Source organism: Rattus rattus, chromosome 5, assembly GCF_011064425.1.
Source record: "Rattus rattus isolate New Zealand chromosome 5, Rrattus_CSIRO_v1, whole genome shotgun sequence".
Lineage (NCBI taxonomy): Eukaryota > Metazoa > Chordata > Mammalia > Rodentia > Muridae > Rattus > Rattus rattus.
In genome coordinates, this window is record NC_046158.1 from 90,808,806 (window position 1) to 90,822,937 (window position 14,132).

The 14,132-nt window shown below is 44.0% G+C and overlaps 2 protein-coding genes across 2 annotated transcripts in view; one reads left to right on the top strand and one right to left on the bottom strand.

Annotated features, from left to right (window-relative positions):
• Chrm5 (cholinergic receptor muscarinic 5) overlaps window positions 1–14,132 on the bottom strand; it is a 51,806-nt gene that overhangs the window by 3,061 nt on the left and 34,613 nt on the right. The gene's annotated exons all lie outside the window — the stretch shown is intronic.
• Aven (apoptosis and caspase activation inhibitor) overlaps window positions 11,211–14,132 on the top strand; it is a 126,028-nt gene continuing 123,106 nt past the window's right edge. The window contains exon 1 of the mRNA XM_032903889.1: window positions 11,211–11,514. Within this exon, the coding sequence (XP_032759780.1) occupies window positions 11,284–11,514 (231 nt within the window). The 5' untranslated portion in view covers window positions 11,211–11,283. The remainder of the gene's footprint in view (window positions 11,515–14,132) is intronic.

The following is a 14,132-nucleotide window of genomic DNA, read 5'->3' on the forward strand; positions in this document are numbered from 1 at the left end:
ATCAGATCTCATTTCAGATGGTTGTGAGCCACCATGTGGTTGCTGGGAATTGAACTCAGGACCTCTGGAAGAGCAGTCAGTGCTCTTAACCACTGAGCTATCTCTCCAGCCCTTGCTTGCTTGGTTCTTAAAGCCCTTAGGTGGCTCTTTTTAAGTAGCACATATTTAACTCATTTTGACTGATAGAGAAGAAATGCTGTCCAAAGTTCATTTCGTCTAAGAGATGACTTCTCATTGCCTCTGAAGCATTAATGCCAGGAGCAGGATTTTAACTGACTGGCTTTAAAAATGGTATTTACCAGTATGCTAAGTGGAGCATAAAAGAGATGTGCCAACACATGAATCGAGAGGCTTAATATTACTTTATAGAGCACCTAGGAATAAAGTGGAGCCTCAGGGACAGAAAGAGCTATTCCCAAGATATTAAATAGCTGCACTGTCACTGAGGACAGGAGAGCCGATGAGACAGTTTACATTTGAAGACTAAACAGGGAGCCACTGGGTGTGTGTGTGTGTGTGTGTGTGTATCTGTGTGCATGTGTGTGGCTTGTCTCCCAGTTCTGGTGTGAGGTTGGGGCTCCTTTTCCTTCTGTCTTACGTAGTATTCTTAGACTTTTGGAAAATTATCATTTTTCTATCTGTGCCACATCATAAAAAGCCTTGGAAAGACTGCTGCAAACAGATTTATGGGAAAAGTCGAAAGTTAGCAAACTTTCCAAAAGCAGTAAAAGCAAAGATTCTATATTCATATTTGCACTCCTAATGAAGGCATATTTTTCTGTAAGCCTCAGGAGGAGAATGTCTCGAGGAGACAGCAACATACTACTTCGAGCAAGGCTGATTAATCTAGGAAGATTAGGACTGATGCTTGAACCTGGGTTTAGTTCCAGGGAGATCAGAATGCATCTGGATAAATTGTTTGGGGCTGTGGTGGTTGGAAAGCTGTGTGGAGCATGGGAAGGAGGGATGAAGAGAAGCGTGGTCGTTTCTGCACGGATGTCTGTGGACCATGGTTATGCCAGCATGAAATGCTCTTTGGAGGCTAGAAGAAGGAGTCAAATCTCCTCGGAATGGAGTTACAGACAGTTGTGAGCCACCGTGTGAACTCTAGGAACCGAATCCTGGCCTTCATGAAGAGCATTCAGTGCTTTTTAAGTGCTGAGCCATCTGTCTATCGTGGCCTTTTCTTATTTTTAAAGAAAAGTGGAAATAAACCACATTTTCATGCTAATGAGAATGGTAAATTAGAAGGTAAAGCTGATATACGGGAGAGCATGATAGAGTTTCTGGTCTCCAGATAAGTGAGCTGGCATGGGGCCTAACGTGGCAATAGAAGTAACTGCTTGGACTGGATCAGAGGTCCAACAATAGTATCCCAAGGGAAAGTGGAGTGTAGGGTACGGATCCCAGCTGCCGTGTTTAGTAATGGCAGCGATGGAAATTGTCTTCTGATAATGTCTGTTACAGAAGCTGTTGTCAGCAGCTTAGAGTGGGGAGGGCAGTAGAAATTTGCAGTGTATACTTTAGAAATGGTTCATCAGTTTTGAGTTCTCTACCCTGAGCCCTTGAAGCTCTTTAACATTCCATCAGTGCCTCATAGGCTTTGCTCGTTCATTTACCTCTAGCATAAAATGGGCAGGAACTTGGGGCTTACAGAATAGATCCTGCCAGAATCCCTCGCTCTGTGTCTGGTGTGTACTTCTCAGTAGTAGATGCAGATGTTTAAAATACACAACAAGTGGAAAGCCAGACCTGGTGATGCAGGCCTAAGAGCCCAGGGACTCTGGAGGCTGAGATAGAAGGATGGACAATTCAAGACCTGCCTGGACTCCAGAGCAGTAAAAGGCAAATTACTGAGATGCTGGTTCAAAAGAAGAAGGAAAAGGATCACATTTCGTTCTGAGAAATCCTACCAACGTTTTCCACTCTCCTTTTTACACATCAAGTATAAGAAGGCAGTTGGCAGTTAAACCATTTTAAAAGTCTGCCTGTTTACAGAAAAATCAGGCAGATGTGTTTGTTGTATGAGATTTATATTTGCAGGGGGTCAATGATTTGTTTTAGAACTATCGCAGTCAGGATGTGGTAGTGCCCAACTTCAATCCCAGCACTTGGGATGCAGAGGCAGGTGGATATCTGTGAGTTCAGAGCCAGCCTGGTTTATTAGTGAGGCTCTTGGCTGGCCAACGCTACATACTGAGACCCATTTTAATTAACAAAGATAGATAGAGGATACATAGGTAGGTAGATGGATAGATAGATAGATAGATAGATAGATAGATAGATAGATATAAAGAAATATCATCACAATATTTTGTTTTCCAAGTAGTGAGAAGCTGTCTTGGACTAGGAATTATAAGGTTCTCTTGTGAAATTTATGTGAAAGCCCAAATGTTTACTTATCATAGTGATTGTCCAACTTGAATATTCATCGAAGTCACCAGCAAATGTACTCAGATAGATCACTGGGCCTCATCCTAAGAATTCTGGCTACAACAGGCTTAGGCATTTGCATTTCAACAAGTGACACTATGTTGCTAGCCCACATTTTGAAAAAGACTACATAATGAATGGATTATAGAAGTTAAACTGGGAGGGTGGAATGATTCTAAGAGCCAGAGAGGGGTGTGGTGGAGGCTGAAGGGTGAGCAAAGCAGTGTTTCCTGAACGTGCAAGACTGTGTGCTCATGAGCTCACAGCGGTGTGGCTGCCTGCAGAGGACCTGTGCAACTTCAGGCCAGTCAGCCGTCTAGCCTGGACGTGGGAAGGGGCTCATGAGCTCCTACTCCTGACTGAGGAGCTGTGGACAGTTGATGGCTTCCAGGGGAGTCAGGTTTCTTTAAGGGTATGGCTACTGGTTGGTCAACTCTGCTCCAGTGGATGGCTCCATGAATATGTGGGCGGCAGGAATTGCAGCCCCTGGGCTCTTAAGAAAAGGATGAAAAGAGGTCATAAGTTTGGAGGAGGTAAATTGTATGTATGTGTGAAATTCTCAAAAATATATGAAACAAAAATAACAAACGAAAAATAACATAGGCCAAACGTATTAAAATATACAACAAGCTCAGCTCATTTTCTTGAGGGTCTTCCTGTGTGATTGACGCTTTCTTTTGGTATCTGATCGGTTTGCTAAGGAAAAATTGACTTTTAAACTAATACAATGGCATATATGAAAGATAGGATTACTGGGCCTGGAGAGATGGCAGTGGAGAGCACTGACTACCCTTTCAGAGGTCCTGAGTTCAATTTCCAGGAACCACATGGTTGTTGGTATTCCGTCTAAGCTCTACCCTCACAACTACCTGGCAACAGCCAGGTATGCTCTGCCCCACAGTTGCCTAGCAACAGCCAGCTGTGCCTGACTATATAAGGGGCTGCTTGCCCCTCCTCTTCCTCTTACCCCCTCTTACTCTTTGTTCTTCTCTGTTCTTGCCCCCTTCCCCCTTCCCATGTGCCCATGGCCGGCCACCTTTCCTCTCCTCTCCTCTTCCTCTCTAATTAAACCTCTCCACGTGGAACCATGTTGTCTGGGTGTGTTCTGTCTGGGCACCGGCCAAGATTGGAAATCCTAACAATGGTGGCTCACAACCATCTGTAATGGGATCCGATGCCCTCTTCAGGTGTGTCTGAAGACAGCTATAGTGTATTCATATACACTTTTTTAAAAAGTACAAACAATAATAAAAAATCCACCTTTGTAGTTTCTTGCATTGCAGAAAATTCTGGTGTGGTCTTTTCCTCATTGATGACACTTTCTCTGTGCACCTGAACCCTATGAGGGCTCAGTCTGGCGTTAGGATGTAATTCCAGCTACTTTGGGAGTCTGCTGTTGGAGAATTGTAAGTTCGAGGCCAGATTGGATAAATTACCGAGACACTGTCTTAGTCACTTGTCTCATTGCTTCAGTGAAATACCTGATAAAAGGAAGGGATGGTTTATTCTGAGTTAGAGTTTCAGGGAGCACAACCTATCATGTCGGGCACACAGAAGCAGGAGGTGCCTGGTCCCGTTGTCGCCACAATCAGGAAGCAGAGAGCATGAGTACTCCTCCTCAGATTGCTTCTTTTCATTTGGTTCGGGCTGTTGTGAAACTCATTATGAAGACTAGGTTGCTTTTGGGACGAGCCTCTGTGATGTGGGAATGCTGGTGTTTCCAATAAAGAAACGCTGCTGAGCTGTGCATGTGAACTTGAAGGTAACTATTTACACAGCTTTCTTTCAAGTAAAGGATGTGAGGAGAAAGCATCTCTGATGATGCTGAGCAAAGCATTGATCTATGGCACGGCAGGATGTCAGCGGGAGTCATTTTATTGCTGTGTTCTTTTAGTAGAACAATAGCTTTTTTTTTTCTTCACCGATTTCCACTCTTTATTTTGTTTGGTTCAATGCACATCATTACAATTGACGTCCTTCATTTCTCAACACTTGATTCCATCATCTAATTGATGGTGACTACCAACATTCAATCTAACGATAAGTTCAGTTGCACATACCCCAAGATGAACTTAAAGTCTCCATGTCCAATGTGATCATTCTCAGTGTTCATTCTTCAGCCAGGTTGAACTACCGCTACGAGTTGACATCTTTCCTAAATATTTTTAAAAGGGAATGTCTCACTACTCTCTGTCTCTTATGAGTATGTTTTTGATGTTTTCATATGCTTACGATAGCTTTTTTTCATCGAAGTAGTGTTTGGTTTTATCCTAGGTCCCTGGGCTATCTAATCTCAGGTTCTTGGTCATCCAAGCAGTTTTGGTTATGGGTCCTGTCTCGTGGAATTAAGTCAAATCAGATAGTGATTGGTCATTCCCACAAGCTTTGCGCTGCTAGTGCACTGGAGTTTGATCAAAGGTTTGTTACTTAGTTGGTGTTTGCATTTCTCCTCTGGCAGTGTGCAGAGTACCTTCCTATACCAGATACTAGCACGTAGGGGTGAAGGCTCCGTGTAGGCACCGGCTTCCTTGTGTTCCCTGGGTTGTGGGGCTTTGACGCTGATTTGTGAAAAGCAGCCAATAGACTTGGCAATGGCCTGGGTTGTTTAGGGGTTCCCATTGGACCCCTTTGTCCAACAGTTCAATGAGATGTAACCCATCCCAGGTACTGGAAGTTTCATTTGATGAAAAGAAATATCCAGTTTGGGTCCTGTCTCTCATTATTTGGCAATTTCATTTAGATCGACTTCATGTATTATATATTTTTGAAAGTTTCTATTGTATTAGGTTTCCCCACTACCATTTCAATGCCCTAACTATCTCCACATTCCCTTCTTAGTCCTCCTCTCACCTTCCCTCCCCACTTGATCCTCCTGTTCCAGCACCCCACCACACCCCATAGCTACCTATTTTATTTCCTTTTCCTAAGGAGCTCTATCTGTCCCTCCAGTCCCTTATTCTATATGTAATGTCTTTTTGGGTCTGTGTTACATCACTCAGGATGATTTTTTTCAGTTCCATTAATTTCCCTGTAAATTTCAAACTTTCATTTTTAATGGCTAAATAATATTCAATTGCATAAATGTAAACACATTTTCTTTATACACTCATTTGAGTTTGTTTCCAGTTTCTGGCTATTATGAATAGGGCAGCAATGAACATGGTTGAGCAAGTGTCTCTGGGGTAGCACGAAGCATCACTTTGGTATATGCCCAAGAGTGGTGCTGGATCTTTGGGTAGATTGATTCCTATCTTCCTGATGAACCCCTACACTGATTTCCATAGTGGCTTTACAAGTTTGCACTCCTACCAGCAAATAGATATATATTCCCCTTACTCCACATCCTTGCAACATGAGCTGTCATTTGTTTTGTTGACCTTAGTCATTCTGACAGGTGACAGTTGAAATGTCATTTTCGATTTGCATTCCTCTGATGGCTAAGGATGTTGAACATTTCTTTAACTGTTTCTCAACTATTAGGGTTTCCTCTTTTGAGAATTTTCTGCATAAATCTATACTCCATTTAGAGACCAACAGCCAGACAGTATTCAGAGACATCAAAATATTCAGCCCTAAATGGGTTGTTTTCCCCCAAATCTCTTACCTCAAGGCTCAGGGAATCTTGCAGAGAAGGTGTGAAATGAGTGTAAGAACCAAGGGGGTTGCAGATACCAAGTGAACAAAGCTTTCTAAGTCAGCAGGACTGAGGACATGCGAACTCTCAAGAGACTGAGGGAGCATGCACAGGGCCTTCTGGGTCTGCAGCGGATGGAGCCCTAGAGCTGAAACAGAAGCCATCTCCATTGATAGCCACCTGCAAATGAAAATTTAGTTTCTCCAAGGAAGTCTCACTGAGGAAACAAACTACTCTTCAGTATAGAGTACATGCCCTTCCCCTGCACTCTCCAATCCTCCCCTTCCATAGATGGCCAACAGGAAGTGAACTCAGTGGCACCTGTGGAGGTTCATAGTGTCATGTCAGGACTTTTCTTTTTTAAATTTATCTTTCAAAATTTTTATTTATTTTTAATTTTTCTCTTTTCGTACCCTACAGGTTCTTTGTGTGTGTGTGTGTACGTGTGTGTGTAATATGTACAAATCATACATACATATTATATGTATATTACAGATTCCAGTGGGTATTCCTGAGTATGCAAATGAGTGGGTCTCTGCGTCTGTCTCTTGTGCCTTTTCTTTTCTTTTTTTTTTTTTTTTGTTTTTTTTTCTTTTTCTTTTTTTTTTTTTTTTCGGAGCTGGGGACCGAACCGGGGCCTTGCGCTTCCCAGGCAAGCGCTCTACCACTGAGCCAAATCCCCAACCCCTCTTGTGCCTTTTCTTGAATTCTTTTTCTTCTGCTTGTTTGTTTTGTCCTATTCCAATGTGTTAGTCTTTGTTTTATTTTATTTTGTTATTTTCCTTAGATATCTGTTTTTAATGAGAGAAAGAAGAGGGATGTATCTGGATTGGGGAGGGGAGTGTGAATCTATAATCAGGATATATTATATAATAAAAAACTATTTTCAATAAAAGGGGGAAACATAGTTAGATTGTATTGAATTTTACAATGTAAGGCCATAATGACTACTTTGAGATAAACCTTTATATACATTTTTGTTAATTTCCTTGAGGAAATTCCTAGAAGTATATCCACTTGATTAAAAGCTATGATTAAAAGCTGTGAACATTATAAAGGCATTTTATATAAACTTAAAAAGAAGTAAAGGCAATGAATTCTCCATTTCTTACTGAAGCATTTGTTTATGTAAAATGTGATTATTATATTTCCTCTAATAATGGCTTTTGTTAGGACTCTGTAGTGACAATTTTGGAATTTTGGTTTCTTTAAAGAAAAAGAAAACCAGAAATGTTATAAGAATATGTTTCCATTTTAATCCCAGATGTGGACTATGGGCTGTTTCTGACTACGGCAGCTGACTACGGTTTGCCTCATGCTGTGACAAGGCACGATTTTTGACGACTGCAGATAGTTCCTTCGACCTTTTGAATTCTGGGGATATAAACACTAGGGCCGGAGGGGTGGGTTGATTGTTGATTGTTTCAATCATGTAAAACTTTGCATTTCAATCCTGGAAAAAGCCCCCACAGTGCCAAATTTTAAGCTATCATCTTTGTCACCGAACACAGAATTTTGTAAAAGATACTGTACCAACCATTTTGATGTTGGTCACCCAGAGAACAGGGATAGACTGTTGTGGGGCCGTAGACTGAAAGGTATCCTGGTTCCTGGTTGAGATGAGGTTGAAATCCTGGTGACCTTCAGGAGGGAGGTAGGCTTTTACCTTAACTCCTAGGAGACCAGGAGCTACAGCCCCCCATCCCCCTGTAGAGAGGCTGTGGTCAGCAGTCACGTAGAGGCAGGACCACGCCTCCCACGTGTAGATAAGGTATTCCCAAGCTCTCTGGCCAAGCTAATAGGCAGCACCTCCTGTCAGACCCTGACCCACCCCAAAACTGTATATAAGGATCCTATCCAGAAGGATTAAGGCGTGCGAGAACTGCTCTATCTGCTGAGAGCTTCTGTCATAAGAGCTGTAACACTGCCACTTGGGGAAGGGATCTGCTCTCCCAAAATCACCACCAGAAGCTCCCCTGCACCTCTCTATGGCTATCCCGCTTCCTCAGCCCAGCAACTGAAGTTGTCTTAAGCAACTGAAGCGGCAGTGGTGGAGACAGAGGTAGAGCAGCTGCAGCAGCAGAGGCAGCGGAGGCAGTGGAGGCAGAGGAGGCAGAGGAGGCAGAGGAGGCAGCGGAGGCAGGGAGGCAGCGGAGGCAGAGGAGGCAGCGGAGGCGGAGGAGGCAGCGGAGGCAGGGAGGCAGCGGAGGCAGAGGAGGCAGCGGAGGCAGAGGAGGCCGCTCCCCCTCCCTGCGCGAGTTCTCTTCCCCTTCGCTTGTACCCTCACACCTGGCCAGACCAGAGATCTTCATGGAAAGCCTCCAGTACAAAGCCCAACAGACCGTCAGTGTGTTCTTAAAATGCCCTTTCTGTCTAAGAAAATATCTTTCTATCTGTTTTTAAAAACATCCTGACCGTGAAGCTCAAACTTGCCCCAAGGAACTTGATGCTCCTAATCAATAGGAAGTAGTCCAATGATAACGCTGTCCCATTTCAGAGATCTCTTTCCTTTCTTCTCTATTGTTTTTTCTTCTCTTCTATCTGGTGTTGAGGGGTTGAAATAAACAGATATTTTTGTTTCCTACCTCCAGTTAACAAAAACACATAATGTGTCTGTGGAGTAGGGTGAAAGAGAGAAGGAAGTAGCAAAAGGCCATTTTGCTTGTGTTATATGGCATACCTGTTGAAATGTAAAAATCAAGTCTTACTTGAAGAAGATGCTACATTATGTGTTTTTGTTAACTGGAGGTAGGAAACAAAAATATTTGCTTGTTTGTAACTTACTGACATCAGCTCTTGTTAGTGAAAAATGTAAAAAATAACAACAACAACAACACAAAGTGTAAAACCAGAGTTTTAGCGAGAAGGAGGAAGACCAACTATAATCAAGTCACGGTCCTCCACCATGTGAGAATACAACAAAAAGTTTGGGGAACAAACACAAGGACCCTCACCAGACAGGTAATTTGCCCACACCCTGCTCTGGGACTTAACAGCTTCAGAACTGTGAAAACAGACGGGCTTGTGAGCTACCTGTTTCATGGCATTTTGCTATACTGGGCTAAAAGCTCGAATTGCTCACTCCCCTAGGTATAGTCTTGCTTTGCAGAAATTTGCCAATTTCAATCCTGTGAAAATCCCCACAGTGCCAAATTTTAAGCTACCAACTTTGTCACTGAACACAGAATTTTGAAGATGATGATGTACCCAGCCATTTTGAGCCTAGTCACCCAGAGAATGGGGGTAGACTGTCAGTGTGTTCTTAAAAATGCCCATTCTACCTGTCTAAGTCCTTGTGGCTCCTTTTTTGTGAGTAAACAAAACAGTATGATTCTCCTTCCTATTCTTATGGTCTTGTGGTATGTGCTTGGTGCTTACGATGAGATGGGACTACTGACTTTGAGAGCTGAAAATAAGGAAGAACACATTAATCTTAAGTACCACTGGCATTCTGAATTTCACAGGTAGATACAAAGAATCTCACTCTACCATCTGTCTATCTCACCAATAGAAAGAATAAAAATATAGTGTGCATCAAGAAAAGAAAAATGTAGAAATGATTTTTTAAAAAAGAAAATAATGGTGTGTACTGACAAAGTTAACCCTTTGGGAGTGAGATAGCAAAACTACAGAATGCAGTGTTAAAAATGTTACTTATTGGGCTGGAGAGGTGGCTCAGCGGTTAAGAGCACTGACTGCTCTTCCAGAGGTTCTGAGTTTAATTCCCAGCAACCACATGGTGGCTCACAATCATCTGTAATGAGATCTGATGCCCTCTTCTGGTGTGTCTGAAGACAGCTACAGTGTACTCATATATAATAAATAAATTTAAAAAAATGTTACTTATTGCTGCGAGACAGGACAGGGGAGTGAGGGTGACTAGGATTAAAGCTTTATATATGTGTGTGTACAAATATTGTGATTCAGGCCACCTGTCTTGATGCGTCCTCCTGAACCCTTAACTCTCTCCTTATTGATGACATTCGTGATCTGCCCACTCAAGCAATACATACGGGCATCTCCACTGCCTTCTGAGACTAACTTCCTCATCTACATTTGAATGTAAAATCCTAAATTTCCCATTTCCTAGCTGCCTTCTTGGCTCTCATTTCAGTTTTACACTTTGACAACTATGGCCTGAACTTTTATGTCTCTGACTAAAACTTAAATCTCTTTTACAGATTTTCTCAAGAGCCATGGAGACTTTGAAGCCGGGCGACCCTAGGTTTGAATCATTCTGTTAATGACTAGCTATAAAGCCATAAAAGTTATTTAATATTTGTGTTTTCTTTTGTGCGAACTTCAGGGAATCCACTTGAATCTGCCTCCCCCAGTCAAATAGACTCAAGACAAGAATTGTCAATAAACAGCGTATTTTCCTCCCTCCCTGCCTTTTCCTGAGGGGGCGGAGATCCATTTCCCTATCCTTGGTCCTGGGACCCTTCCTTTGACTCCCAAGACCTTGGGCCTAAGGGTTTCAAATGTACACCTAAGAAAACGTTTTTCTCCCAAACTCCTTAACTTTATCTTTTGCCCATAACATCCAGGTGTCCTCTCAGAATCTGCATCCGGGAAAGCTACAAAGCAGTTACCCATCGGTGCTCTACACCTCCCAGACTGGACCTACACACTCCTACCCCCAGATGTCCCCTGGACAGCAGTGACCAGCTCTTCCTGGACTTGGCCAACATCTTTCCTGCTACCCTTGTCTTTGGACACCGTCTAGCCAAGTCCTGCTAGGCGAGTTAAGCTCTCTAGCAAAATAAGGGTAACAGAGTACCTATGAGAACCAAGGGCCCAGTAAATGTACGTTACAGCAACTACATTTACAAGTTCTCTTCAAGATTTTCAAGCATCTTTTCCCTTTCCTACTGGACCCTCCATTCACTTGAGCCACTGTCCACAACTGTGATGTGGGACTCATCCTCAACCCACACCTCCTTCCTAAATCCTGACTTTAAAATGGCTTATCTTTTTCAAATTAAGATGTTAACTAAACTCATTGGACATCTCGGGTTTTGCGTCATTTAAACACTCGTATGAATTAAGAACTATCACATAAAGTGATTTTAAGGTATCCTTTTATTACAGATCACTTATGTGGTCCCCGCCCCGGCCGGGCCCCGCGCCCTGATCACCGCGGCTGGCGCTCGGCCGCTTCCGGTGGGGCCTGCGCTCTCCGCCGCGGCTCGCGTGCTCTGCTCGCCGGCGGCCTCATGCAGGCTGAGAGAGGGGCTCGAGGCGGCCGCGGGCGGCGGGGAGGCCGGGAGCGGCCCGGAGGGGACCGAGGGCCGGCCGGGGCCGCGACGGCGCTGGCGAGAGGGGGCTGCGGGGACGGAGGCGGCCGGCGGGGCCGAGGCCGGGGCTTCCGCCGAGGCCGAGGAGGTGGCGCCCCGCGAGGCGGCCGCCGGGAACCTGGAGGCCGGGGCGGTGGAGCCAGCACGCGGGTAAGGGGTGCGGGTTGCTGCGGCCGCTAGCCGGCGTGCAGGGCTCGTGAAACCACAGCGCCTGCGCGGGATGGAGCCGGGGGGCGCGCGTGGACCGTGCACGCGCAGCCCCTGGCTGCTTGTGGCCCAAGGACTAGGCGATCAGCCTTGGGTTTTGTTGGTACCGGAGTCCCATAGTCTGATGGAGACTAACGGCGACACCTGGTGTCCAGGCTTCAGCCCGGCGCACTGTCACTGAAGTTAACTTCCTGGCGAGCGATGTCTACCTGAATGCGCTAACCCAAACAGATTTACTCCTAGAAGTGTTCCTCTGTCTTCTGTTTCCTTTATATCCCATCCCACATTGCCTAGGTAACGGTGTCTGTTGTCACCCACGTCCGGTTGGAGGGACATAGGGGAAGATTATGTCTTCATTTTGGTTTGGATTAATGATCGCTAAGATTCTTCCCACTCTTCAGATTTGCAATTAGTCTCGCTGAGAATACCATTCTGGGTACCTAAGGATTAGATGAGGAGAGACTGACTGACTTCACGAGGCCTCTCTGTGCTCATATCTTATGGTTGGGCACAGTGGTGTCAGGATTGACTGCCGTGCTCTGGAAGCAGACAGTCAATAGAGTTCCAGCTGTGTAGTGACCATTGTCCAGCTGCAGGATTCCACACAGTGCTCATCTTGCTTTCCCTCTGGACGACTAGACTGCAAATGGAAACAACTTCTAGATGTGTGTACTCCTCCAAAGTAACTTACTCTGGATCTAAGAAGCCCTGAAATCATTCCTTCTAAAGATGGGTGATATGAGCCCTGAGCTTACTGAGTTTGATAAGCAAATTATCAGGCCAGTCACCTTTACCGCAGTGTGATATTATCCTTAGTGCAATGGTTAACTTCATAAAATGCAAGAATTTGCTTAGTATCTTTTTTTAGAAATATATTAGTTTCTCTGTGCCCATGCACGGGCGCACGTGTGTTTGTGTGTGTGTGTGTGTGTGTGTGTGTGTGTGTGTGTGTGTACATAAGTGCAGTGCCAGCAAAGGCCAGAAGGCATCAGATCCTTTGAGCCCACATTTCAGGCAGTTGTGTTTCCCAGAACAGCAGCAAACTGCTCTGCGTCCTTTCTAAAGGTATTTGCACTCTTGGCATATGCTCCCACGCACACGCACATTCATGTAAAGAAGCACAAGAATGCAAATGTTTGACTCCAGTTCCTTTGAACATATACCTAGTAATAGGATTGTGGAATCCTTACTGGTGGTTATAGTTTTCATTTTTAAGAAAAGCCATACTGCTCTTTGTAATGCTCTACCAATTGATGTCACCACAGCACATGACAGTTCCTGTCTCTGCATTTTTGTTAGCCCTTTTTTTTTTTTTTTTTTTTTTTTTTGGTTTTTTTTTTTTCGAGCTGGGGACCGAACCCAGGGCCTTAAGCTTCCTAGGCAAGCGGCTCTACCACTGAGCTAAATCCCCAGCCCCTTGTTAGCCCTTTTTATTTTTCAAATTCTTCATCCTCTTTCTCCTTGTCCTGTAGACCGGGTCTCACTGTGTAGCCCACACTTGCCTTAACTCACGATCTTCCCGCCTCCACTTCTAAGGTATGGGATGGCACGACTCCTTCACCACATCTGGGTTTATTTTATTCATTTAACCGCTTGTTTGCTGAGACATAATCTTATGCTGTTCAGCCTGGAACTCAAGCTCGAAACTCATCCTGCAGTGATCTCCCAGGTGCTTGCATTACAGGAGTGCTCGTTGTATTTTAACTGCATTTTTGTTGTTGTTTTGTTGTGGGCTGGTTTTTATTTATTTTTTATTTTTTAGACAGGATCTCAGTATGTAGCTTTGGCTGCCCTGGAAATTCACTCTGTAGACCAGGCAGGCTTTGAACTCAGAGATCTGCCTGCTTCTGCCTCCTGTGTTGGGATTAAAGGTGGTCCTTACTGTGTTTATTGTTTTCCATTTATTTAGAAGTTGCTAGATACTTTCAGGTGATTAGCTTGTTCTCGTGATTTTGATGAGTAGTGACACTGAGATTCCTTCTCATATATTTACTGGGCATTTAGGTATCCTCTTGGGAGACACGTCCCTTCAGTTTATTCAACCTGTTTTAATCAGGTTCTTGCTGCCTTTTGTATTTGAGTAGTATATATTCTACAGGATCATCTTTTGCTGGTTGAACAGTTTGTCAGAACACTACAAAGAGCATCTAATGGGCTAAGCCATGCAATCCTGGTTTTTTTTAAAGCATGTGGTTGAAATGTGATTTACCAATATGCATGCCACCCTGTGTTCAGTCCTGCCACCAAAGACGAACAAGTGTGGAACTGGTGGAACAGAATGGAAAACCCAGGGGTACAGGCACGACGTGTCTGTACCCCAAAGAAATAAACTATAACAAAATCAACTTCAAATAAATCAGAATAAATATGAAACCTGAAACTATCAGGAAAAAGTATCAGGAAAACACTTCAGAACATTTCTTTGGGCAAAGCTTTCCTTGGATCTGACCTAAACAGCCCAAACAACAGACACAACCTTGACAAATGGGTTCATGTCAAAGAAGCTACTGCACGACACAGGATAGGACAACAGGATACGAGAACAGCCTACAGAAGGAGAG